Source organism: Thalia democratica, chromosome 1, assembly GCF_965202585.1.
Source record: "Thalia democratica chromosome 1, ktThaDemo2.hap1.1, whole genome shotgun sequence".
NCBI classification, from domain to species: Eukaryota; Metazoa; Chordata; class Thaliacea; order Salpida; family Salpidae; genus Thalia; species Thalia democratica.
This window is the reverse complement of record NC_139165.1, coordinates 20,798,002-20,825,645: the sequence shown is the minus strand read 5'-3', so window position 1 is coordinate 20,825,645 and position 27,644 is coordinate 20,798,002. Positions and strand designations below refer to the sequence as shown.

Sequence of the window (27,644 nt, the reverse complement as noted above, 5' to 3'; positions counted from 1 at the left end):
AAAGTAAAACTTAAGTTTGACTGAAGTTTTTTAAGTTAAAATAAAACAGTTTAAACTTAACCTTTTTTGTTTATAAGAATTTTTTATATCAAACAGTTTTAATTTTTCATTTATTTATTAATAATAATTAATTAGTTTTTTTTTAACTAGAGCATACTTCTAAGTTTATTTTAATAGATTTCTGTTTAGTAATTTGCATCAAATATAAAGTTATTTAAGTTGAACACTTTCTCCACTAATTAAAGTAGTTTCTACTAAAATAACGACAAAATATTTTTATAAAATATCAAAAATTCCTAAAAGCAGCAAATTATGTGTGGCACATTTGCATAGAGCGTGTCAAAAACTTGTTAACAAAAAACACCTGGTGACAACCATCCAAAAAACAAAAATAAAACGTAATAATCATACAATGTAAGTAGCCACAGTGCCAACTTAATGATAAAAAATGCCCGCAAAAATGGGAAAAAGTGTCAAACTGGATGGCTTCGATGTTTTAGTGGTAAAATAAAATATTCAATTTAGCATGCCAGAGTTTTCTATTTACACGCTGCGAATTTTTGTCCTTGTTGCAAAAAATCACTTAAGCTTTTCGCTTGCGCGCTAGAACGAAAGTTTTAAATCGGATTGCAGTTTGTTTTTCGTTTTAATACATGTTAATGTAAATTTATTGGTTTATATAATATGAAACGGCACTTTCAATGATAAAATTTCTGAACAAACTAATTCAGTTTGGTTGATAAATTACTAGTAGCAAAACATGCGTTTATGGTCGCAATGAAACAGCTCAAAAGACTAATTTTACCGTTTGTAGCTTTTAAGGAATATTTCACCTTTGTATACTATAATTTTCTTTTACATAATGTGTTGATTTGATTTTAAATGGTCAGACATTTGTAGCCGAGAATTTGGAAAGTATCTTTAAAAAACGCGTAAAAAAGTTCACAGCAAAGTTTTTCTTTCCGGCGCTCTTTGAGTGGAGTTTATGTATTTAGCTCGCTTCATACTTGAAGCCTGCTTAAAATCAATAGGCTAATTTGTAATTCGTTTAAAAGTTTCAAGTCTCTCTTTTCGCCATTAGCTTTAATCCGAGTACAGTAAAAAAGTCAAAAAGGTTTCGTTCTAAATTGCACTGTTTAATAATACATCGCACTTGAAGGTGATCATCATCATTGGAAACTTGAAGGTGATCATCATGAATTTATTGATTGAAGCGTGATAAGTTTCTTATTGCGCGCCTGAGATGAAACTGCGGGAAGCGATAAGCGAACGTGGAAAGGAAAAAATACATAACTCGCTTTCTTCACGAGCTGCGATGTGTGTGGAACCTTTTAATTTGTTTCCGAAAGATAACAAAAACACGGAAGGTTCCAGCGGCGAGTTTAAAAGGTTTTCCGTGTTTCCGTGTTCCCTGGTACACCGATGACTTATTAACGTGACCCCGAACGATCCGTGGGACGTTCCGATTCAACCTCAAAACACAGCAGATAAAGCAATCGTCTTGAGGAAGTTGATATAAAAAACCGAGTCTTCGTGTTGTTCGGGTCAATACCGACAAGCAGCAGCTGCAACGCTCGGATCGATACTGGAAAGCGGCGCGTGAGAGCTGGTGGCGCCACTTTGTGAAAACGCCACTTTCGTCCGAGGCTCGCGCGCGCCACGACTCGCGCGCGTTTTCTTGCTGAAAAGTTTTAGTTTGAGCGGAGCTTTGATTAGATGCCGCTGTTCAGGAAGGAGAATAATCAGCATGTCGCCTTGCAGGCGCTCGCCAGGTAATATCTACATCAAAGTATTATATATTTATATATATTAATATAACAATTAGCTAAATAGATTTTTTTAATTAAATCTGTTTTTTTACAAGATAGAATGTTTTGTTAATTTATTTTTTAATTTTGTTCAAATTCTATTTTGATTGTTTGCCTAGCAGAGTAGCAGATTGTAAAAACTTAACAAAGTAAGTTTTAGTTTCGTGTCACTTTTATTTTTGTTTTATAAAATCATTTTATTTTAAAGATTACCTAAGAAGTTTTATCTAAATTTAACCTCGTAGTAAAGTACTGAAAAATTTATACAGTTTGTTTTCAAAAAAGGTTGTGAAAGTTGACCTGATTGTTGTTTTTCAGACAAAGTTTTAAGTAATCTTGTTTTTGGAAAACAAATTGTAAGCACTTGCACGTGACAGCTTTATGTTCTTAATTAGAACTTAATTAGTTTTATTTTGCTGCCTTATTTAACACTGTTATGTAATGCGATAAGAAATGTTGCAATGTCTTCAAAGAGTATTATATATTGAACTGAAGAAAAGTTTTTATTGATCGAGTTGTTTAATTCACTCTTCTCATGAATAATTTCGTACCGAAGGGCTTTGCCTAAACGTTGTTATGTAGAGCTGTTCAAAACCAAAGTCGAAATCCAAAAATGCTTGACATGTTTCGAGTTTTAATCCGTTAACTACGGTCTGAATAATACATTTACTTTTGCTTATCTCGTCTCAGACGTTATAAACAGCTTTTAGGTTTACTTGTAAACCTAGAAAATGCGTTTTTCTAAACTTTTAGTTTTGTAATACTTAAAAGTGGCTTTCATTTAAAACTTTGAGCTTAAAATCTTTTTTTTTTTGAGAAAAATGTTTTCTTATGCAAAACAGAAAGCAGAAAATGAGATAAAACATGTTGCTATAAACTTTGTGTCATTCAAAAATAAAGAATTTTCATAGAAAATTTTCGAGTTGTCTGTCGTAAAATCGATAAATGTTCGCAAGAAGTTCAAAGCTAAAATATTTTTGTGGCAATATAATTTAAGTATGTGTGTTTTCTTATATTTTTTGTTTCTTAAGCTATTTAAAACTAGTGAAAAGTCTTGTTCTGAACACAAATTTGAAAGAAATCTGAAACATGCTAAATATTTATGCTGGTGAAAAAACTAATTAACTTTTCTATTAATTGCTAAATACTTTACTTTTTATACGTTTAAAAGTAAACAATACTAAGTGTTTTACTTTATTTTTTTATGTTATACTATATAGTCATCAAACATTTTTTACCCAATTTAAGGCTGAACCTAATAGTCAAATAAAACCTTCATACCTTTTTAAAAATATTAAAATAGTTTTAAAAATATAAAAGTTATGTTTGTTAGTTTTATTTTTTTAATAAAACCAGTTTCATTCTAATCAACCTTCGATATTCATGTTAAAATTTAAATTTTTTCATAAACAAAAATTAATCTACATTTGTTATAAATAGTTTTTTATTACTTTATTAGTGTTTTTACGAATTGCTGAGTAAAAACAATGCAACTATTTTTTCTGAAAAAAAAAGTTTTTTAAATTCTAATACTATTTATTATAAGTTAACTAATAAACTAAAATTTTGGTAAATAAATGTTTATTATTTTTTAAAATGGTAATTATGTTTTTTTTTTGTAACACTTTGTTGCCTCGATAAACATATCTATGTACTTTACTTAGGATTTCAAAGTTGTATTTTCACTCTTTCGGTTAACTCGTAAGCTTTCAAAAGTAATTTTATTTTCATTAATTATTTATTTAATTGGTTGTTAATTATTTACAACAAACATGTTTAAAAAAAAAATTCAAAATAAATTTATTATTTTCGAGCTATGTCGCTATTGAGTTGTGAGGGTTTGTTTTCTTCACGAACGATCTTTAACTTAAGCAAAAAATCGCGCTCTTTGATTCATCTAGCGGTTGAAAGCATCAGTCGATAATTTACCATTTATTGTTCATTTTTTTTAATATGTTGTTGGTTGATATTCTTGTAAGAACATCAAACAACTCTGTTACCTACATTTAAGAAAAATATAAACAACCTGTTTTGTTTGCCGATATTTATAAAAACTAAAAGTTTTTTACTTCTTATAAATTTATAAATTAGTTTACTAGAATTGTTGTTTAAAGATAACTTTTAAAAATATCAATTCCAAAGTTTTGCTCACTTATAGAGCCATAGTTTTTTTTTCGCTTTTTAATTATTAGCAACATTTTGAAAAACTGGACGACATGACAAAGAAACCTTAGTTGTAATTAAAATCAAATTAAAGTAAAAAATATTTTCTTTGATAAGAATGAGTTTGTTCTAAACACATGTGAGTACATTTGTAGTTAATAAATATACAATTCATTATCAAATTTAATCGCACAAACTTATTTGAACCAGCTACAAACCCGCTTTAACTTTTTACATTTTTTATCTCAGAGTTAAACTGTATTTTTAAACTTAACCTCGCAAATGCTTTTTTAAATTCAATTTGACCAAATCAATTTGTTTTAATGACGTCACTCTACCCTTAACTCAATGAAGCGAACACAAACAAACCCGGTCAAACCCAATGTGATTTGTATTAGAAAGTTTAATTATTTATGTTGTCGTAACTGATTGGTTGCCTGATCGCACTTAATGCTCTTGCATTTTATTTTAAATAAATCTACGTAAATATAATTACGCTAAACTTATTCGGCTGAATGTTACAAGTATCACCACTAAAGTGTTTTATGGTTCGTTTAAATTGTATGTAAAACCTTAAAGTAAATCTTAAATTAAATTCTTATGACACCAAGAACTTTCTAAACCGTTTTGAGTAGAATTATACCAGATATAACTGAATATATTGATAGTTTTTAAATTGAAAATACAATGACTTACACTCTACGAATGTTTATTGTCACAATGTGATAAAACTCAATTATTTTTGCAAAGTCTGCAAAGTAGAAGTTTTATAAAATACATAATCTATTTTCAAAACGCTAAAAGTTAGTTCAGACAGTTTCAAACATTAAAAAACAACTATATTACATGTTTTATTTTAGATAAAACTCAAACCTTTGAACCAGTTGAGTTCTTAACTAAAATTAAAAATACATGTACATTGAAGTAACTAGTAATATTTAGTTTACTAATAGTTACAGCTTTTAATAATGAAAAAAAATATTTAAAAGAATTAATTGCATATTAATGTTTGACAACGAGGCATAATATTGGTTTAAAACGTATATATACATGAAATGAATAAAAATTAACTAAAACAATTTGAAAAAACTATAAAAGTGTTCAAGTGTATATGCGTACTAACACGCGTTTCCCATGATTTATTCATCGTTTTAATTATTCATATACAAACCAACACTATTTGAATATAACCCACATTTATTTGCCGTCAACTGTTTTCTGAACAAAATCTTTTTCGCACTCAAACCGCGGCTTGGACCGCGGGTCGAATTTTTCTTATCACGTGATTGGTTGGTGGTAAATCACGTGACAAATTGGTTCTCGCAAAAAACGAGAGTCGTGATCCGAGAAGTAGGGTTTCGCCCGAACGTGCAACGCGAGTTAAAAACGCTGCGGCTGTCCGCATTGTACAAACAAGGGGAGTTGAATTGAACTAATTGGGTTTCGAGGAATCTCGCCTCTCCCCACTTTGAAGCTTGCGGAAGGTTCTTTGTGACGTAGGGCACGAGCAGAAAAAGGAAAAAAGCGCGGCGGCAAAAGCGCTCTGGATTTTAAATTTGAATAAATTTTGCTTTTGCGAAAACACAAAAGCACGCACACAAGTTCAAGTTTTAATTTTGTCACTTCAGCGTTGTTACGTCACAATTGTTTTTTTTTACACTTTCGAAAGAGAAATGTCGCAGCCCCCCATCGTCATGTCCGAGTCGCCGAGCTTGAGGAGCGAGTAAGAAAAAGTTTTGTTTCTATTTTCAGTAAAAAAACAACTTTATTTTAAGTTAAAAAAATTACAAGAGTTTAGTCACAGCAGCTTTTCCCAGTTTTATTTATTCTCCTTGAGCAAGGTTAGTGCTTCAACCGTTTGTCATGGATTTTCGCTTTAATTCTGGATAGTACATGTAGTAAGTTGTATTTAGAAATCTGAAATTTTGTATTTTAAACTATTTTCAGTTTCGTTTATATTTAAATTGGTAAAATGTGTTTTAACACAATTACAAGAAAATTTTCATATTAATTGTTTTTTTTTTCTTTTAACTTTTTATGGCTTTATATTTAAAAAAAAGTGTTCTATTTTTATTTTTTAACAGTTGTAGCCTTTTGTTGTTTTTTAAACTACGAAGCACTCTGAAAGTTAATAATTACAACTACAAAACTTGCATAACTTGTATTTTATATAAACAATATACTAAACAGTAAATGTTCATAAATGCAGTAGATACATATGGAACTGCGATTTGTTCTAATTTACGTAATAACTTCGTTAAAAGCATTAGAAGCACTTAGGATTTTTTCATTTATTTTTCACTGCTTTATTTCTAAGATTTTTGCAATAAATTCTAGCAGAATTCTTGTAAAAATGTGCTAATTTTTTGCACAGATGTATTTAAGATTAAAGTCGTAGACAAAACTAAGCCTGAAGTATTCGTGAAATGCTTCAAAACTTTCAGTAAGCTTTTAAAACGTTTTGTCTACAGGGTTTTAAAAAAGCGCAACAATCAGAGTGGGAAAAGAGTTTTAATCGATTTTATAATTGAACATTTTAGATTTGAGTTAAACATTCGCTAGTCTGAAGCTGAAAGCTATTAGTATCGAAACAAAATAACAGAAAAAAATGAATGCAATTAGACACAATGCTCTTATATTTTTAGCACTGAACTATACTTTCTACGGATGTTTCGAAAAAAGCTGACGTTAAAGAAACTGTTTTCTCGAAGACATACTATCATTAGTCTTTTGTTTAAAATCTATGTTCATATTCGTGTTTTGATTTTAACAAGGAAAGAAGTATATTGCATGTAAACTTTGTTTTTAGCGTTAGTTTTACTTGTAAGTTTGTTTTATGTTTATGTTTTGATGTCTAAAAATATAAATGAAGCTAAGCGTTAGAAACAGATATCAACTTTACGTCTAGTAGTGAATCAATGTATGTTATTTTATTTAAGTTATAACAATTTTTGAAGTGTTAATTCAAAAGGTTGTGTGAAACAAAAATAAAGTTAAGCCTAAGGATAATTTAAAATGTATTAAAGAAAAAAAAGTAATTTTTGTAAGTTTTTTTTTCTTGTATATAAATTATGAAGGATAAAATATTTTAAAATTAGAAATTTATTTAAACGCAACTTTGCCAGTTATTATTTGACTTCTTGACTTCTTTAATATGAAGATAAACTTGATAACGTTGTTAAAATACCGAGAAGTTTTCTTGTTTTAACAAATATTATTGAAAAATTCAAAAACAACAGTTTAACAAATTTATAATTTTTGTGATTAAAAATTGACAGTATAGATATTATGAAGTCACCAAAAAATAAAATTAAAAAAATAACAATTATAAATAAGAATATTTAACAATTAACTACAGTCACACAGCAGGTTCGATGTCGGTTTGGATCACCAAATTTTAATTAATCACAAAAAATACATATACAACTAAACAAATTATTTTTTTAATCTTATAATATTATCTATATCACAGACACGCAGCAGGTTCGATGTCGGTTCCGATCACAAAATTTTCGGTGAGATTGTACGGATCTGAGATGGCGGTTCAGAGAGAGCAAAAAAGACAAATGAAGTCGGGAAGATTCGTCATTCATCCCTATTCTAGCTTCAGGTTAATCATAAGTTTGTAGGTACGTATGTATGTTAGTATATGTAGTAAGAGAAAGCAATAAAAAAAAAACAGATTAAATCAGGAAAATTCGTCATTTATTTAGCTTCAGGTTAATTATATATTTAGTATGTAGATAGTTTGTAGTTTTTATAAATAATCAGTGAGTTAGATAAAGTCAGGAATATTCTTCAATCATCCCTATTCTAGTTTCAGGTATGGTGTCATAGTCTGAATTATCTTTAAACATAAATTATCCTGGTAAAGAAAAGTGTTAGGTAGTAGCTAAATAAAACTTCACGTAATTATTAAAATATACAAATACAAAATTCGCTGTTAACTTTTAATAGTTTTTACTCGGTTTCTTTTAATAAGTTTATGGCAAATCATTAAATATCTGCCCAAAAGTCAAATTACTTTATCTATTTTATGTCATTATTGTTATCTATACAGAATTTTTTGATATAATGCAAGTTTAAAATGTTGTGTTGTTAGATGTAGGCTTCAGAAACAATCTATTTTAGCTTAATGAATATTTTACTTATTTTACAATAGACATAAACACTTGTATGAATTTATTTTGCACTGGTGCGTCATAAATTCATTTTACATACGTCATAAAGTACCTCGAACTTTTATTACTTTATAAACACTTCACACTACAACGTAGTTTTGCAAACGTCATAAAAAAGCAAGTATTAAGTTAAAATTTAAATTTTGAATTTTAATTACCCAGTACAACTCTCTACTAGATAACAGATTTATTTTTTAACACGTTGTCTTTTATCTGCTATGCATCTAAAGAAGTTTGTGCTTTTTATCTAAGACCTATTTCGTCAAAACTTCGCTTACTATGAAAATACTACGTAAACTGAAAACGTTGTCATATGAAATTATATTTTAAACAATGAGGAAAGCAATTTATTTATTATTAAGTAAAATTATAATAAATACTTTAGTATGGTTGCGTAAACAATATTAAAAATCAATAATCTCGATAAATGTTTTATTATGTTTTTTGTAATACCAAACAGATGTTGTTTAACTATTAATGCTATAATACAAACGAAATGAATTTTTAGCTTATTTAATATGGTCTTATAATTGTTTTGAACATTTTTGCAACGTGAGACAAAGTGTTATCACAAAAATTAAGCTGATTAGAGTTGTTACTATTTTTGATTTTTTGGTTTTTAATTCAAATTTTGTTTATTAAAGCTGTAAAAGCTTAGATTTGCGTAGTAAACTAAAAAGTAAATTAAAGTTTAAATTGAATATAAATCAGCATTAGTTTATATTGTTATTTTAAATTGCTATCATTTTAGCAGAGTTTTTGTACATAAGTATAAATAATAAACTCTTTATAGAGTATAATCTTAAAAAATTATACAGTTTAAAGCATAAACTTTGCACTCAACTCATACTTTAACATGTTAATTTATGTTGTGCTATTTTTACCTACTAAATAATTTAAAGCTAATTACTCCTTTCTATCTATAAACTTAATAAAAATGTTCATAAAAGTAATTGATATTTGGAAAGAACGTCATGAATATTTTTCACGCGTCTTTTAAAGGTTATTACGTTTATGCTGTTAAAATTGTAATAAAATAATTATGAATAATTAAAACTATGTGATGAGTAAAAACCACAACAATTTTTATAATAAAAGTTTAAACCGGTATAATATAGACTATTTGTTTAATTATTAAATCTTTAATACTGAAATATACACCTTATTTTCTTTATTTTCAAACAAACATAATAAATGCTATTTTTATAGTTGACTTACACGATATTGCTTTCGTTAAAAAAAGGACATTATTTATACTTAATCTAAATACTAAAAATAAAGTCTTATAATAAACTCTTTAAATTTAGTAAAATCAAATAGCTATAAAAAAGTTAAACAAACAAAACAAACACTGAGAGTAAAACTTTAGTCTTCATTTACAGAGAAAAAGTTTTTGATTTCAATAAAATGAATAAAGTTATAGTAAGTAGGCTTCAAAACTGTTACTAAAGAAGTTTATGAATTTAATGCATATAAATTACAATAAACAAACAAAAAATCTCTATTATAGTACGTATTTGTTCTCTGTTAGTTTGATATACAATAAAAAACTTTTCAAACAGGAAGTTTACGGTCAATGAAATAAAAATGATTAGCCTAACGGTGGCTGATGGTAACTTCGCTTTCATTTATTATTCATGCCGCCGTTTGAAGCGACTAAAATTTAAAACTTTATATATGTTGGCTGCTCTTTTTTTAATTTATTTTCCAAGCCAATTATTCACGCACGTAGTTGTATAAATTTTTATTCGTATAAATTTTTATTCTTATATTCACCTTCCTTTTGCGTGAACACTGACGTTGGCTTTTTAAAATTTTAATAAACGTTTGAATCTTCCGTCCGCTGAGACTTCAGATAATCAAAATTATGATAGCATTTTTCTCGTATCATAAAAACTTACTAAAAAGTATACAACACTAATTAAACAATTGTCATTAACCTTTACAAACCTAAAGCATACTTAAATTCTTGTATTTACTATTTATTTCATTCATTAAATTTTATTTATTGATTATTTTTATTAGATGATAAGCGCACGGCAAGTTTTTATAACTAATCCTTATACAAATAACTAATAATTAATAATTATCCTAATAATTAATGTTAGTGATTGAAATAACTAACAGTTTATGATGACAAGCTTTAATAATGCGATGTTTTCAGCTTTTTTATTGACTTTATAAGGTTTCCGCATTTGAACTTAAGTTGTAATATTTACAAACAACAAACTTGTTATTATCTTTTACTTTTAATCTCTTTTTACGAGTACACAAAATGTAAACAAAAAAAAGTTGTAGGTTCATAGTATTAATCAAATTGTGTGCACCTTAGTCATAGAAATATGATAAGTTACAAAGCAATTTGACTTTGCAACATCAAATACAACTTTTCCTTCACCTTTGCACTCTGAATTGTTGAGAAAAGAAAGGTTTAAGTCTGCTTAAATAACTTATTAATAACATCTTTCAGTTCTATTTCAAAAATTAAGCAGTGAACACATTGAAATCTATAATGAAACTGTTTTAAAGATCCCTAAAAACTAACTTATTATAGTAAAAAGATACTAGTCAAAATCTAACTTTGTTGATTAATTAAAATAATACCAGTATCCTAGGTCTCAATATTGTTAAAACTTATACACATATAAACTTAACAGGTTCTACTGGCATATAGTATCACTGACCCTTTGCCAGTACTTATGTTTGTCATCCATACACTATAATTGATGTATATTTATATATATATTTAACTATATATATATAAAACTATATAAAACTATATATATGTATATAAACTTAGCTGGTTCTACTTGGATAGAGTTTCACTGATTCTTTTGATAGTATTTATGTTCGTGATCCCTTTCTATAACTAAATATATATATATATATAACAAACAGGTTCTACTGGGACATAGTATCACTGATCCTTTCGATAGTATCTGTGTTCGTGATCCCTATCTATAACTAGACATATTTAGATATATAAACTTAACAGGTTCTACTGGGACATAGTATCACTGATCCTGCTCATAGTGTCCATGTTCGTGATCCCCATAGCTATCACTTTCTTCTCGGACATACTCACCACCGATTCGGGATGGATCGCCTTCAATCTCTGTCTCGATTGCTGGTTTGTTGCAATTTAGTGTAAATTATTAAAAAATATAAAATAAAGATAAACTGCTACAGCTCGCTCGGTAAGTAGAGTATAAGGCTAAATATAAGCAATTAACTTTACATAGAGTTAAACGTTACGCTTTTTGAACAATATATTGAGTTAATAATAACTAAATAACAAAATAAATTGTAAGTCTGTTTGTTAAGCTTGGATCTTTGTTAACAAATGCTTAAGTTTATAGTTTCGAATAGTTTTAAAAATGTTGATTTTTAAACTGGTTTTAAATCAAAAAAAACTGACTGTCTTTGAATATGTAAAAATTTAAACTTTTACGAAATAATAGATATGTAAAATTATTTAAACATATATAAAAGCTTAGAATTTATTCAATAAACATATTCGTATATAGTTTTTTTTTTATGAACATAAACTATCAATACTATATACATATGCAATAAAATTATAATTGTACAAAAGCATTAAAACTACAGTTGAAATCTAGTGAAAATAATTATAGAATAACAATGACTTGGTTATCATTTTTGTTGTGAATGTTGCTTAGAATCAATAACTAGTAGAAAAAATACCGTTTTAAAATACGAAAAACTACTACAAAAGTATAATAAAAAGTTATTTAGAAAAAGATTTTCACCGAAAATTCAAAAAAATATTTGTGCCTTCCCAAAAGTCTGCGGTTACAGATGGCAACGCCATTGTCAAGTCTTTTTTCTAATTAAAAACGAAAGGTACGTCTTTAATTAAAAACTAAAGTTTAAATCTGTTTTTAAATTCAACGCATTTTGTATTAAACATTTTCAAATTACTAAAGCTATAATGGTTATTTCTAAGCAGTAAAGTTTAATAAGTTTACTTAATTATAATTTCCTTTAACCTTTATAAGTTTATTATGTACCAGCTTACTACCAACTACTTATTTAACTTAATCACAAAATAATAGTTTTTGCAATTAAAGAAAGACTTTATTCTCTATTCAAACCGAAAAAGTTGTAAAGTTTTGTAATTACGTTGGGAATTTTCGTTATATCGATTGATCGAATACAAGATAGTCACACTTAAACCTACCAGACTCAGACTAGACTGCATTAGAATAAAATTATTGCTAAAAAAAAGATAAGAAGATTTTATAATGCAAGAAGTTTCTGTATGCATTATATAAAATTGTTATATCTAAAGGTTTTATAATTAGTCACACCAACTCATTTTACCTTTACGGAAAGCTTTATTCCAAAAATTGCTTAAAGCTAATACTACGAACTAAAAGTTTTCGTTAAGTGTTAAGAGCTTCTGTATTTTTCAATGTTTGCAAAAATCAATCGATGTCATAGAGGCTTGGCGTAAAAGTTAAAAAGGTTTAGTGGTCAAAATATTTACACTTTCAATTGTTTTCTGCGGACAATGGCAGTATGCAAAATAGACTTTGATTCAAATTAAAAAGCATTAATAATTAGCATAAAGTAAAAATTTTCTCATTTTTCAATGGTCAGTATGAAACATTCACAGAAGTATTGTAAATTAAATCAAATAGTTTTCTTCTACGGTATTTTACTGGGTTTTAGAAAAACATTAAAAAGTTTACAGATAAACAGTATGTAAGTATGATGTTAAAAATAAAAAGTAAACGCAAGTTTCAAATGAATAACAACACATTAACAACTTATGTTCAATAAAATTTACAAAGTTTCATAAAATAGGATTTGTTAAACATAAACGTAAACAAAGTAATTATATGCTAAGTGTATATCTGCATTTTTTTACATATAAGTGTATATCTGAATTTAGAAAACACATAAATACCTTGTTTACGTTTATGTTTAACATAAATCCTTAATGTACTATTATTCCTCTGAAAATAACTTTATAAGCTCTATTTAATTATAAATACCCAACTGACTTTCTTATTTTGTTTTTGATTTGGATATGCTTTTTAAAAATATTATAGTGACGTAATTATTATTTAAAGTTTTTATTTCTTAACAATAGCTTTGGTTTTTTGTTTAGTACTTTTTTTTCTAAATATATAACTGTAACGTGTTATGCTTGTTTTAATCAATGTAAAGGAAAAACTGTCTGGGAAATGCTTTCAAAGCTATATTATTCATATTTTGTCAGTAGATTTTGTTTCTGTATAAAGTTAAACATAATAAAGTTGTAGACTTTTGGGTAATTTGGGTTAGAGACAAAAGTATTAATTTTAAAAATATTAAAAGCTTTCGAAAAATATAATTGTTTTATAATAATTTTAATATTTTTAGAAATATATTCTGATTCAGCCAACATGAAAATTATTTGCTGCATCATGCTAATGATTTGCACAATTCTAAATTCCCAGATAACACATTGCCTTGTTTTCCTTATAAGCGAGTAAACATTACGTATAACTAATTGAATAATAAATATTTTTCTTTGAATTTTTCTTCAAATGCATTTTAACGCGTAAAAATTGCACGCAATTTGAAATTAATGCTTAGCAACCGATTTATGCACATAAACAAATTTTTGATGAAATTAATTTGCTTTTTTCCCGTTTCGCAGTTGGCAGTCCCGCTTTGCTTTTATCTTTAACAAATACAACTTACATTGTTTGTTAGTGAAAACATACAGTTATATTTTAAGCATAACTTTCTTTATTCAGATATTTTGAAAAGTCGTTTCTCATGCTTATTTGACTTGGTTTTTGTGACCTAATGTATTTCTATAAAGTCGTCATTAAAAGTTAATAATAGTTTAATCAGTATTATAAATTACTAGTAAAACAACTATTTAAGTATGTTTATTTCTTATATGAAAACTTTATAACATTTTTAGCTATCTTATTTATAAACTTTCACACGGGCATCATTGAAAACAAATATGAACTCTATAAGTGTTAAATTAAAGTAACAAACTGAAATTTTAAATATATGTTTATGAATACAATACCAGTTTTTTTTTCGCTGACAGGCTTCATGGTTAACAATTAAAAAAAACTCAGTAAGTATAAACAACTTACAGGGTTTTCGCCGACACACTAATGAATTTCCACACGAGCATCATCGAAAAAATTTGTATTTAAATACAAATAGTTTTATATATGAAACACTTTACCTAGACATTTATGAATTATTTCCAGATCTGTTCTTAAATTTATTTGAGAACAGTGAAACGCCGTTAGTCGGAATAAAGAAAGTTATGCTTAAAATATAACTGTATGTTTTCACTAACAAAAAAAACTAAGCACCCTAAATATAGATATATATATATATTATAACAACCTAATACATTATAAGAAAAATTTCAAAGGTTTTTTGCCGACATCCTGATGAACTTCCACATCGAAAAAAAAAATATATATTATAACAATTTAAAATGAAAAATTTTCAAAGGTTTTTTGCCGACATCCTGATGAACTTCCACACGGGCATCATCGAGGATTCGGGAGACGAGGAGGTCATCCTGGATCTTCCCACGATCAGGAGGAGGTATCTCAGGAGTTGGTTCGCGGTGGACATCATTTCCAGCCTCCCCATCGACTATTTCCTGCAGGTACAAGTTTGATTGTTTTATTACCAGAAAAGTTAATTTAAATTAGACCATCATAAAATAAGTGCATGCCCAGATATGGATTTAATACGTTTATATTGTGTTTATTTATCCATTGACTATTTTCTGCAGTTAACATAAACTGCTTGTAATATCTTTTGTAAGAAACCTTCAAGCTTCATTCTAATTTAAATTAGATTTATTTCTAATAGGCAATTATACAACAGTTTAATGACTGAAAAGTAAGTAAAAGTTTGTATTGCATTGTGTTTATTTTCTCTATCAAACCATAATACTACTTCTTTTTTGTGAACAAGCATTCTATTGTACCTTTTGGTTTTCATCAAAATAATCTTTAAAAAAATGTTTATTACTCTCTGCGGTTTAAAAAATGTCTGTAACTACTATTATGCTTATTTTGTTTAAAAACTTTATTTAATATTTGCGGAAATACTGACATTTTTTTTTCCTTTTTAACTTAAAATTTAATAATTTTTTGAATTTTAAAATTTGAACAAAACTTATTTAAATATATTACCTATAAGTTTAAATATGTTTCTAAAATATCTTGTTTGGTTATTAAACACATCGTCTAGAAAGCTGTACAAAGTTTTGTAAAATATTTAATTAAGCATTTAAGTATTTAAAACCCTTTTAAGCATTTCTAAGTTTATCAACAAATGTTCGATTTGCATTTATGATTTTTCAAAGTTATAACAACGTATTTTAGCTATAGTACAAAACACTATATAGTATTTATACTTTATTTTAAGACTTTTTATGTTTATAAGTTTAATATTATTCAAAATCAAGTCAAACATGTCGAACAACTGTTTTATAAAAAGTCAAATGTTTTATTCTTTTAAATAAAACTTTTGAGAATTCTTGTAAAAGTGTTGAATTTAAAGTTTGAACACAAAAACAAAATGTTTACCAAATATCTTGTAAAATTACTCATTTTAATATTTCAAGTTCACTGCTGTTACATATCTAACTTCTGAACTAAAAGTTTCAAGTTTTACTGTTTTAGCTGCAATTTTATGCAATGAGTTGCACAATCTGCAACAGTTCACTACTAGAGATACGCAGTTGTAGAGATAACATCTGCTTATCAATTAAACATGCACTGGTTTCGCTACATCACGCTGCAAACATAATTTTCAAAACTTAACTGAGTTCGCAAGCGTAATTTGTCATTCATAAATAATTTATTTTTACAGATTAGATTATGTCTAACCAACTCTTTCTTGTGTGTAGGAAGTTTTGAAATTGACTTATAATTGTTTACTTTTATTACAGTAAAGTAGAAATTTCCGTTGTATTTATTTGTTTTTGTCAAGTATTTTTATAAAATTCAGTCAGACGTTATAAAGTTATTATTTTTAATTTTTATATTAAACTAATAAAAATCACCCATGTAAAATATTTTTTACAAAAAAGCTTAGTTTAAAAATATTTAGATAGATATCTAAAAACTTAACTTTTAAAATATCACTAAACGCCTTGGTTTAAAAAAAATTTTGTATTGCAAAATTTCAAGTAATTTTAAGTGTAAAAACGACTTTATACTAAACATACTTAACCTTTATAAAGTACAAGATAATAATAGAATTATGAAGAAAAGCGATAAATTTTTGACATTTTTATTTGAGCACTTGCTATAAGGCCGCTCGCTATAAATAATTTAAATTTTGTCTTGTCCAGCATATGTTGAAACTGCTTGTGAACTTGAGATAGAAATACTAAAAAATTCACGTTTTACCTGTAAAATTTTGGCTTAAAAGTAAAAAAAAGTGTTTCTAATCATGGGTTTTAAATAAAAATTTATTATAAACTATTTTGAGTTACATTTTAGTAGTATTCTAAACATTTACAATTATAACGCAGTTATAAACTAAATTTTCAAGTAACTCTATTGTCAATATTAATTTCAATCAAAAAGAAAAAAATGAGAAAAAATAAAGTCGATGACTATTGATTAAAAAAAGTTTTAATTAAGATGAATTTCAAGATATGTATAAAAAATTTCATTAAAATCAAATATGTATCAGTAGTAATATATTATTTTAGATTTTATTTTAATCAAGACATCAATATTAAATCAAAAATCACATATAAAACGTGAATATAAAAGTTATTTAAACAAATTAATACACTTGCGATAATTATAGTAAACTAACATTCTGTAAATTAGTTATTGTTCCAAGTACCCTAATAACGTATTAGTACTAACAAAAAATTGTTTAATAAAGCTTTCATTGAATAAAATTGTAAATTAAGCTTCCGGATTATTAAAAATAGGTAAAAATACAGTGTAACTAAATTTTGTTTTCGAACTACTTAGTTTAAGTTTACAATATTTATCATACAACTTTTGTAAAACATCGCCTTGAGCCAACTAAATCAATTCTATTTGCATTCTTGATTTTGTTTTTACTTTTCCGTAAACATTTTTTTTTTCTCAGGGAAAAAATACCAAGTTTTATATCAAATAAATCATGCAGCTAAAAACGTTTTAGAAAAACTTGATACAATAGTATATATTTATTCAGGAAAGTAAAATTTCTTGTAAAAAAGTACTGAAGTAAAACTAGTTTGTTTATATTAATACAAAAATCAACTACAAGTTTTAGTTACTTCAATAACATAATCTTTAATGAGTTTTTAAATTTTGACTTTTTTTTTTATATTTATGTAATGGTAGTTATTATCTGCAAACATTATATGTTCTTATTTTCATAATAATTCTTTTCACATAATCTAAATTTAAAAAGAGTTTCAGCTAACAACTATCACGTAAATTTCGTATACAATTATATTATATTTTTAAAACTTTCATTAGTTAAGAGTTTCATATAATAAAGCTTACAATTAATTCAGTAATAAGTTAAGCAACAAACATTGACGTCAGACTATTTTATTCAAATAAGCTAACGACTTACTTGATTTCGTTTGACTTATTATTTTTGAATTATTGAGTTGTATAGATCAATTAATTAACTGAATGCTATGTAACCAAAACTGTCATTAGCGTGTTGACGTGGCACGTGATGACGCTACGTGGTCATAGCAGGTACTGCTTTAAACTTTCCTCGTTTTTGCGTACTTCTTTAAATTTTATTTGAAGACTTAAAAAAGTCATAAAGTTTATTTTCATACCTCTGTAAAAAACGAAAATAAACTTAAAAGTTGTTTGAACAACTGTTGAAAAAAATAACTTCACAAATTATCATTTAATATCTCATTTTTAAAAGTTTTTAAAACTAAATATTTCTAAAACTTAGTATCTTAATAGTATTTTTTATTACGTCACACAGATGACGTCAGTGGAGCGTGATGACGTCATGTGGTTATAGCATGACCTTATTTTTGTTTTTATTGTTTAATTGAAAATTTAAAAAGATTTTTATAGTTTTAAAAAAAATTTAGAAATTTTATTTTCGTAACTCTAAAACAAACGATAACAGATTTATTAGTTGTTTGAACATATAAAAAAACAACTTTTCACTTATTATGTCACATATGACGTCAGTGGAGCGCCCTTTGGCTTCTGGCTCGAGAGAAAAAATGAATTGTCAATTTGTAACTATTATTATACAACAAATAGTACTATATGATACTTATGTATTTATATTGTGATTGAAATACTCAAAAGTAAGTATTTTACTATCTACTTGTTTTTACTTGTTACGTCACACAGATGACGTCAGTGGAGCGTCCGTCGGCTTCTGCCTCACGAGCGGTCAAGCTGTTCCGGTTCGCCAAGATACTGTCCCTGCTGCGGCTTCTCAGGATCTCCAGGCTCATTAGATACGTGCATCAGTGGGAACAGGTGGTGAGAAAGTCGTTAACCATTGTGACGTCACAAAAATAATGTTGTGCTCCGTCCCTTAAACAGTTAAAAATAATATTAGTTGCTAATATATGTAGTTTTAACTTTTTTGTTTTGGTTATAAGTACTTGTTGTGCTCCGTCCCTAAAAAATAAGTTAAATGTTAAAACATTTTGGTTTTGACTATTTTTGATTTGTTAATAGTTGTTCGAATTATTTGCAGTGAAAAGATCTTTTAGAGTACTTATTTGAAAAATCAAAATAATGGACTTGTTTTATATTAAATGCTTACAAGTGTCAGTAGCTTATCGTCTTATGTTTTGTGGTTGTAGTTGATCAATCCATTATACTTTTAAAATAAACAGGAAAAAATTTGTATCTGTTGTTTGTATAGTTGATATTTTCAGTATAAGTGTCTTAGCTGATTAGTAAAACTATAATTTTTTGTGACTATTGAAACAAGCTCAGCTGAAAAAATTTGTGATTTTATTTTTGTGCTTTACTTAAACTTAAAAAAAAACACCAAGTTATACAAAAAACTTTTACTTAACCTTTTTTACCTCATTATTTGAGCGATGTCGTTGAAAGATGTAATCTTGATATTTTTTATTCGAATCAAATATACTTACATGTAAGCTTTTGACGAACAAATAGCTTTAAAACGTATCAAATTTCTAAAGTCATAAAAACTTATTTATAAACTTACTGGTTACAATTGATTTAGTGACTACCTTTTCAACCTTGTCAGTATTGAAAGTTATAGTATTTTGTTGGTTTTTTGTTGTGCTTTGTCCAGTAACATTACTACGTCATAGTCAAGCTTTCGTGACGTAATTAAAACAGTTGTCGTTACAAAATCGTTAAAAAAACAAAGAGGTTCTTTTAAAATAGTTTTTAACTCGCTGTTAGACTGATCATCGTCATTGTGAGCTGTCCCAAAACGTTTCAAGTTAGTTTTCATCTCTCAACCAAAAAACACCCCTTAACAAAAATCCCCTCTCGTGAAACAGATCGTGGGGCTTCAGTACGACCTGGCGGTGGCGGCCGTGAGGATCTTCAACCTGGTGTGCCTGATGCTCCTGATTGGCCACCTGAACGGGTGCCTGCAGTTCATGGTGCCCATGCTCAACGACTTCCCGCACGACTCATGGATCGTCATCGACAACTTGCAGGTGTGTGTGACGTCATAAAGCTACTGTTGTTGTTTAAAAATGTTTCTATTTTAATACTTTAATTGCTGTTTATATTGCATAATCTATTACCGAAAAAGCCATTTGTTATATTGAATATTTCAATGCCTCATAATGCCTAGTTAATTGATTACATAACTTTTATGTTTAATTAAATTTTACCTAAAAAAGTTATAATATTTTAATACTGCTATTCGTTATGTTTAAACAAAATGTTTAAAATTGTTTTAAGCGTTATACCTACAAAAAATATTTTAGTACAGTAAAAAGTGTATTTTAAAAACAACTGTTGTTAAAAAATGTAATCTTGATGCTTTTTATTTAAATCATATGTACATACATTTTAGCTTTTGGTGAACAAATAGCTTTAAAACTTATCCAAGTTTCTTAAGACCAACATTAAAATTAAGCAGCCAATAATTTTGAATTAATATCTATTTATTTTTGTTCTTTTTTACTCCATAAGACTATTTTGGAGTTAGGTATATATTTCCATAGTGATTTTTATAAAACTAATGTTTAGTTTATTAATAAATTAAACATATATAAAAGTCGAATATTGTGCAAGTTGTTACTATTTCTGTTTACAAGAGCGAAAAAAGCACTTAAAACTACGTATATTACTGCACGATGCTCACGATTGCAACTTTTTATTGATTCAAGAGAAAAATTTGTTAACTGACTGCGTCTGGCATGCTTGAATGCTGATGCAACTCGCGCGGTTATTGATTTTGAAAATCAACGTTCGATTCGAAGAAAAACTGTTTAGAAACACTAATTTGATAGAGCAGCTGTGTTTTCGCAGTGAAAAAAAAAATAAAGAAATCTGTATTAACTGATGCCTGTGTTTAAAAAATACTGATCAGTGTGTTGTGTAACACAAGACGTCTTTGAGCATAAACTTTGATAAATGACAAACCTAATTTACATAAGGTAGCATATGTTTTTTAGATAACTAAGAAAAGGTTTATAAAAGTCTGCTTAATATAAATTACAGCTTTTTGTATAAATAACGACTTTTCATAGCAAACAAATTGAAGTTGAAATTACTACAAAACCTTAGTTACTAAAAGTAACTTGATCTAAGCTAATTTGTGTAAAGTTTTTGTATTTATGAATAAAAATTTTAGTCTACTATCTCAACAAAACTTACCACAAGTAATTATGAAAGTATGCTTATTAGTCAACTTTCTACTTTGAGAAACATAATACTTTTAAGTAAAACTTTTAACTTTTAACCTACTTATAAAAACAGAAAGCATGTTCAAAATACTTTAAACATATATTTAAACTTAACAAATGCTACATACTTTTTAAAGTTATAAATATACCAAACTTGTACAACTAACATAACTCAACATGGGCTAAACAGTGTTCTTGGTGTTTAATAACTGATTATGTTTAAACTTATAAACAAATATGTATAGTATGTACATATATAATTATTTGATCACCAACATGATTTGTATTAAGAATTATTTTAACATGAGTTCAACATTAATCATGGTGTTTGTTCAAACTAGTTACAATAAAAATAAATAAATATATATATGTATATATTAAACTTGTATCACCAACAGAACGCAACATGTTATATTTAAACTTATATATAAACTAAATAGTAATAATACTATACATAAAACTTTATACAGAACGCAACATGGGCTGAGCAGTACTCATGGTGCCTGTTCAAAGCCATGTCTCACATGCTGTGTATCGGGTACGGTCAGAAACCTCCTCAGAACCTCACTGATCTGTGGATGACCATGCTCTCAATGATCTCTGGTTTGTAATAATTGTAACATTTTAAAATAGTTTGATAAAAGCGATTTTGTTCATCGAAAACTCTGATATATGACATCATAGTACTTTTTTATCGAAAAAATCAAGTGTTTAATATGGCTATTTCACTTTTACTATAAATTTGTTTTTATGTAAGTTTTTCTAAAAAGTTTATTATCTAATTCAACAGTTTTAAGAATCGTATTTTTTTAGTTTTTAGATCTTTTTAACCTTTTACAGGTTTAGCAAGATATGGTTAAATACTTGAGTAAAAATTTTTATTATTATTGTAGGTGCTGTGTGCTTTGCAATGTTTATTGGTAACGCCACAGCTCTTATTCAGTCCATGGACTCATCTGAGAGACAATACAAAGAAAAAGTTAGTTCGTGAACAGCCTCTTACATTTTCACGAGCTTTAATAAAATAAAACTTTAATTCTAATTATACAAACGAGTTAGTTTATAAAAACGATTTAGTGATAAGCAGTGTTTAAAGTTTATTGGACGTTTTTTTTAGCAATTATGTTTCACACAAACAGCTTAAAGTTATCGCACAAGTTTAAACAATTCTAAATACTAATGGTGATTTTTCTACTATTACCCCTCACAGTACATGCAAGTGAAAGAGTACTTGAGGTTCAGGCACCTCCCCAAGGCCACAAGGAAGAGGGTCTACGATTATTACGAGAACAGGTTCCAGGGAAAGATGTTCGACGAACAGGGAATCCTCGATGAGCTTTCAGAAAGTCTCAGAGAGGTTTGTTGTTATGTTTACAGTCAGAATTGAAAATGTGTTGACTGTTTAGTTTTAGGATATTTTTTCTATACTATACCATGTCATAATATTTATTTTTAACTTTATTTAATAATCAGTTTATTGTTAATTTTAAATGACAATGCATGTATCAGAGAAGATCGTTATAAGCTTACACATTTTTGAACAAGTAATTTGTATTAGTAATGAATACGTGAAAACTTTTTATAATACGTTAGTTTTTCAAAACTACCTCTAACAATCATTTTGTGCTACTTTACAGGCTTTTTAATGAAATCAAAACAAAGACGTTAGGTTAAACGCTTCATATTGGTTTTATTTAAAAAACATAAATTTATTTTCACAGGAAATAGTGAATTTCAACTGCAGGCATTTAGTCGATTCGGTTCCCTTTTTCAAAGATGCCTCGCCTGATTTTGTAACCGCAGTCGTGCAAAAGCTGAAGTACGAAGTTTTTCAACCTGAAGGTATGAAACATGTTCTTTAAGACTGTTTATTAAAGTAATTATCTAACTAATTAAGATATACTTTGGCAGTCAAAACATTTTTATACTTTTTGTACAAAACTACTAAAAAGCTCTACATAAAACTAAAATAAATAGTATGCAAGACTTATTGTACGAGAATTTGTTACAACATCAAAGCTATTTGAATTCCTAGCATTTTAATAAATTATAATATAAAAAATTTTGTTGGTTACAGTATCTCTATATATAATACTGATACAACTAAGTTTAATTGATTCTAACAAACGATGATTACCTACAATACATACTGTTTACGTTTGTAACAGATGTGATAGTAAAAGAAGGGACAATGGGCAAGAAGATGTATTTTATTCAACACGGACTTGTAGATGTGCATTCAAGTTCCAGACCGGAAAGACTCAAACAACTGTCCGATGGATCTTTTTTTGGAGGTTCGTTGTGTGTTTAGAACATCATGTTCATTTTAGTTTCACATCTTTTACGACAGTTTTATTATTCTTTTTGTATTGCTAACCATTTTAAAGGCTTTTTATAGGTTGTGCAACATTCTAACTTTGCAACTTTACTACTAAGTAGTTATTTGGTTTTTAATAAAAATTAAAACAACTTTTTATGATAAGTTATTGTAAAAAATAATCGACAAACTATTAATTAAAGGATATGTACCTAGTTTCAACATAGTTTAACACTTTTCATCATAATAAATAAAAAGTATACTAAAATGGTTCCTTTACCAGATTATACCAAACTAATTTAGTGCTAACTTTCAAAAATTCTATGTGTTATTTTACTGTAAAAGTTAAATTTTGAGCATTTAATAAACAAAGCTTGCTGATAATACATAACTATTTTTATTCATTTTGTAAACGCATCATTACTTAAAATAAAAACGACGCGTCTAACAGTAAAATATACATATCGTGGTTTTGAGACTCTAATTTACCTTTCAACTTTCTCACTAATGACATAAAAATAAGTAGTATATATTGAAGACGCGTCGACAATATCCGAGAACATTTCCAACTGGTTCAGAGCCACGGAATCCGATGTTTTTTACATTCCCGAAAGCTCAGACCTGCCTCGTAAGTCTCTCTGATTTAGTTACACCTTTTGTGTAGTTTGCAGTGAGCACCAGTAGACTGTACCGTAACTCCTTGATTCCACGTTGTAAACTCTTTTGTAGCAGACTACTTTGTTTATATATGTGTGTGTGTGTTTGTGTGTGTTTGTTTTGAAACAGTATATTTGAAGAGTGATTTAATAATTTAACCATAACTTTTGTGTCTGTTTCAATGACTCTTTAAAGTTAATACATCTTTAATGTAAAAGTTTATTTTTGTTATGGTTTTAATTTATTTGTGTTATATGCTTTTTCTTAAAGTGCTTAATTATTAACACTTTAAACAAACTAGTTTAACAACTTATTATATTTTTTATACTTTAGATAGCTTGAACCTTGATTTTTTTAATGAGGGTTTTCTAAATGAAATATTTCTTGTTTTAAAGTAGTTAAATGACTATCTAAACTTGAAAAGTATATAACTTTTTTTCTTTAAGTTATCTTGTTCAAAAGACTGATCCATCTAGTTACGAAAAACTTTTTTTGTGTTTCTTTTGCACTTTTCTATGTAGTTAAATTAGATTTTTCTTTACTTATATCTCTTAACATGGCCTTTTATTTAGATTAGAAACATTATATGAATCACAAGACTTTGATCTGTCTTTAAGTAAAACTGTTGATTTTCAGCATGGTTTGAAGTGAAAAAGCTTTAATTTGAAATGTTTTCTAATTGATGTTAGTAAATAACAAATTTAGTATGTTAACGCTGCATTTAAACTAAATAAAATGTTCGGTTCCCCAAGTTTTAGATACTAAAGTTTTAGTTCTTATTAGTAATACGACTGTAATATTTTTCTTGTCCATATACTTTTTCGAAAACAAGTTTTTGTTTACAAATATGTTTAATTTGAAGAAATTGAAGTTTTGGACAAGACTTTAAAGAGGATAATAAAATAATTATTAATTTCATCCTGATTAGTAACACGACTGTAATACTTTTCTTATCAATATATTGTTTTAAAAATATAATTATCTTGAAGAAATAAATTCGTTATCAAAATAACTTGTATGTAAAATGGAACGCTGAATGTATTTAGTACAACCTATCAATTTTTTGAAAAATAAAACATTTTTTATTCATTATATCTTTCTATCTAGAATAAAACTTTCATGTAGATTAGATCGACATATTTATTATCTTGATTTTTTTCTTATTTCGTTTGAAGTGGTACTGAAGTTTAAATTGTCTTTACAAGCAAGTTTAATATTTTTCATAAGAATGTTGTTACATGTAATTAAAAACATTAAAATTTATTTTAAATGGGTCATATTCAATTGCTGATGATCATCGAGCAAGTTGAGGCAAAGTTTCAAATAACTTGATACTAAAGCATAACTGAGAGTAAAACTAAAAGTTAATTACAACTAAATTCATTAATTTATACATTTGACTGTCAATATTTTTATAACAACTATGACGTCACACAGAAATCTGCCTGATAGCAACCGACAGGAGGGTGGCGAGCGTCATAGCAACCACGTACTGCTCGACCTACTCCCTTCACGCGGAAGACATGAAAGAGATATTCGACGAGTATCCCCTGATGAGGGACGCGTTGCAGAGAGTGGCAGCAATGAGGCTCAAAAGATTAGGTTTGTTAATTTTGTTTAATATATATATATAAATATTATTATTATTTATTATTTCGATGAGTACCCCTAATGAGGGACGCGTTGCAGAGAGTGGCAGCAATGAGGCTCAAAAGACTGGGTTTGTTTGTTTTGTTATACATATATACATTATTATTATTTTTTATTAATTCGATGAGTAAATTTCGATGACGGATGCGTTGCAGAGAGTTGCAGCTTAAGAGATTAGGTTTGTAAGCTTTTCAACTTCTACTTTGTAGTTAAACATTTATTTATTCGACGAGTTTCAGTTTGATTTATTTAAATTTTTACAAGTACCTAATGAGGGATGCTTTTCAGAGTGTTGCTGCCATGAGGTTAAAAAGACTTTTTAAGTTTAAGTTTTATGCTGTGAGGATAGTAGGTATTTTACTTATTCAAATCTTTAAAAGTGCCTTTTGTTTGGGCAAAGTGTTGACAATAAAAGCTGTCTTCTACAATATTTATAAGCTCATTAATTGGTTTGATTCCTTACTAATATCAAAAATAACAAAAAACTCGTTATTCAGCCAAAAATAACGTGCAGCCCTCTCTTAAAATTTTAGGTTTTTTAAGATCGAAAAGTAGCAACATTTATTTTTATTTTTATGATAAACTATTTCTTTGTGTTTTCGATGGCCACATTAAAAAAAATATTCTAAACGAGTTCATCAAGCCATGTCTTCAATTTTGGATTTGTAATGTTCATGCAAGCCTTTTAAAATTAACTGCCGATATTTGATCTGTGTAACTGACGTTATCATTAGTAAAAATACTTTTTATATTAACAGTAAGTTTGTAGTATTTGTTGTAAAATACACTTGTTTTCTTTGTTTGCTTTATTTTAAAGATGTTTTCATTTTAATTTATCGAAATTAAAATTTACGTGTAGAGTTAAAAATAAAGTAAATATTTACACAATAAGTATATTTTTTCTCAAACAATACTAACCAGAACTATGATTGTTTACGTTTACAGGTCAAAACACGGAAAACTTGAGCAAATCAGTGCACAGCTTGGACAAGAGCACAAGCAAAGAGGCAGAAGAGATTGCGCAGAAAATTGAGCTGCACGACAAAAACAACCAGATGAACATTGAAAAAGTTGGTGTTTTGGTAAAACTTTATCTAAAATTTATTCCATATTTTATAAAACTAGTGACTAAAACATTTTTTTTTTATTTTTACACGAGTATAAAAACCAAATGAATTTTTTATAGTTGGTGTTTTGTTAAAACTTTTAGTTAAAATTTGTTACATCTCTTATAAAACTAGTGACTAAAACGTTTTTTATTCATTTTTACACGAGTAAAATAACCAAATGAATATTCAAAAAGTCTGTGTTTTTTTAAAACTTTTATTCAACTTGTTTAACTTTTTCTTTTTAAAGTATCATTGTAAGTAACATAAGCTTGTTTCTTTAAATTTGAGCTACTTTTGATTTAATTATTTCAATAGTGTTATTTATTTTTGTTTTCGCAGTCATTTATGGAAAAAGAAGGCCATTGTAAGAAAGACAGTTTACATGTTAACAAGTTAGTGTTTACTAATTTTACTAAAATATTTTAACCAATATCTTAACTAATAAATACAGTAATAGTAGTTTATATATAAAAAAAAATTATAAAATTACTTAAAGCTAAACATGTTTAAAGTGTATTATCCATCAAGTGTTTTTTGTTTCAAGGTAAAAGGCATAACACTACATACCTACTTGTTTTTTTTTTAGACGTAAACTTTTTAACTATAAATTTTTTATTGTTTGTATTTTTGAATGAGCTAAAACGAGTTAAACTCTTTATATTTTATAAATATCATATGTTTTCAAAACAAGCAGAAAGTGTATTTAATTTATGATATAATAACAAAAGTTTTTTTTTATTTTTTTATCTTTTTTTATTACTATTATTATTATTATTTTATCGTTTTAGTTTTATGTATCAATAAAAAATAGTTTTTATACCGTAACAGCAAACTAAGTAAGAAATAAATTTCATTTTTGACGTTATAGCAAAAAAATTGTAATTATGACGTATAAAC

The 27,644-nt window shown here is 27.2% G+C and overlaps 1 protein-coding gene across 1 annotated transcript in view; it reads left to right on the top strand.

Annotated features, from left to right (window-relative positions):
• Positions 1-963: 963 nt before the first annotated feature.
• The window catches only part of LOC145834412 (potassium/sodium hyperpolarization-activated cyclic nucleotide-gated channel 4-like), a 28,479-nt gene continuing 1,798 nt past the window's right edge, over positions 964-27,644 (top strand). The window contains exons 1-14 of the mRNA XM_082941841.1: positions 964-976; positions 7,452-7,581; positions 11,148-11,282; positions 14,654-14,813; positions 18,511-18,642; positions 19,653-19,814; positions 21,485-21,617; positions 21,908-21,993; positions 22,225-22,371; positions 22,736-22,856; positions 23,183-23,308; positions 25,426-25,590; positions 26,584-26,708; positions 27,087-27,139. Coding sequence (XP_082797967.1) covers positions 7,460-7,581; positions 11,148-11,282; positions 14,654-14,813; positions 18,511-18,642; positions 19,653-19,814; positions 21,485-21,617; positions 21,908-21,993; positions 22,225-22,371; positions 22,736-22,856; positions 23,183-23,308; positions 25,426-25,590; positions 26,584-26,708; positions 27,087-27,139 — 1,667 coding nt within the window. The 5' untranslated portion in view covers positions 964-976; positions 7,452-7,459. The remainder of the gene's footprint in view (positions 977-7,451; positions 7,582-11,147; positions 11,283-14,653; positions 14,814-18,510; positions 18,643-19,652; positions 19,815-21,484; positions 21,618-21,907; positions 21,994-22,224; positions 22,372-22,735; positions 22,857-23,182; positions 23,309-25,425; positions 25,591-26,583; positions 26,709-27,086; positions 27,140-27,644) is intronic.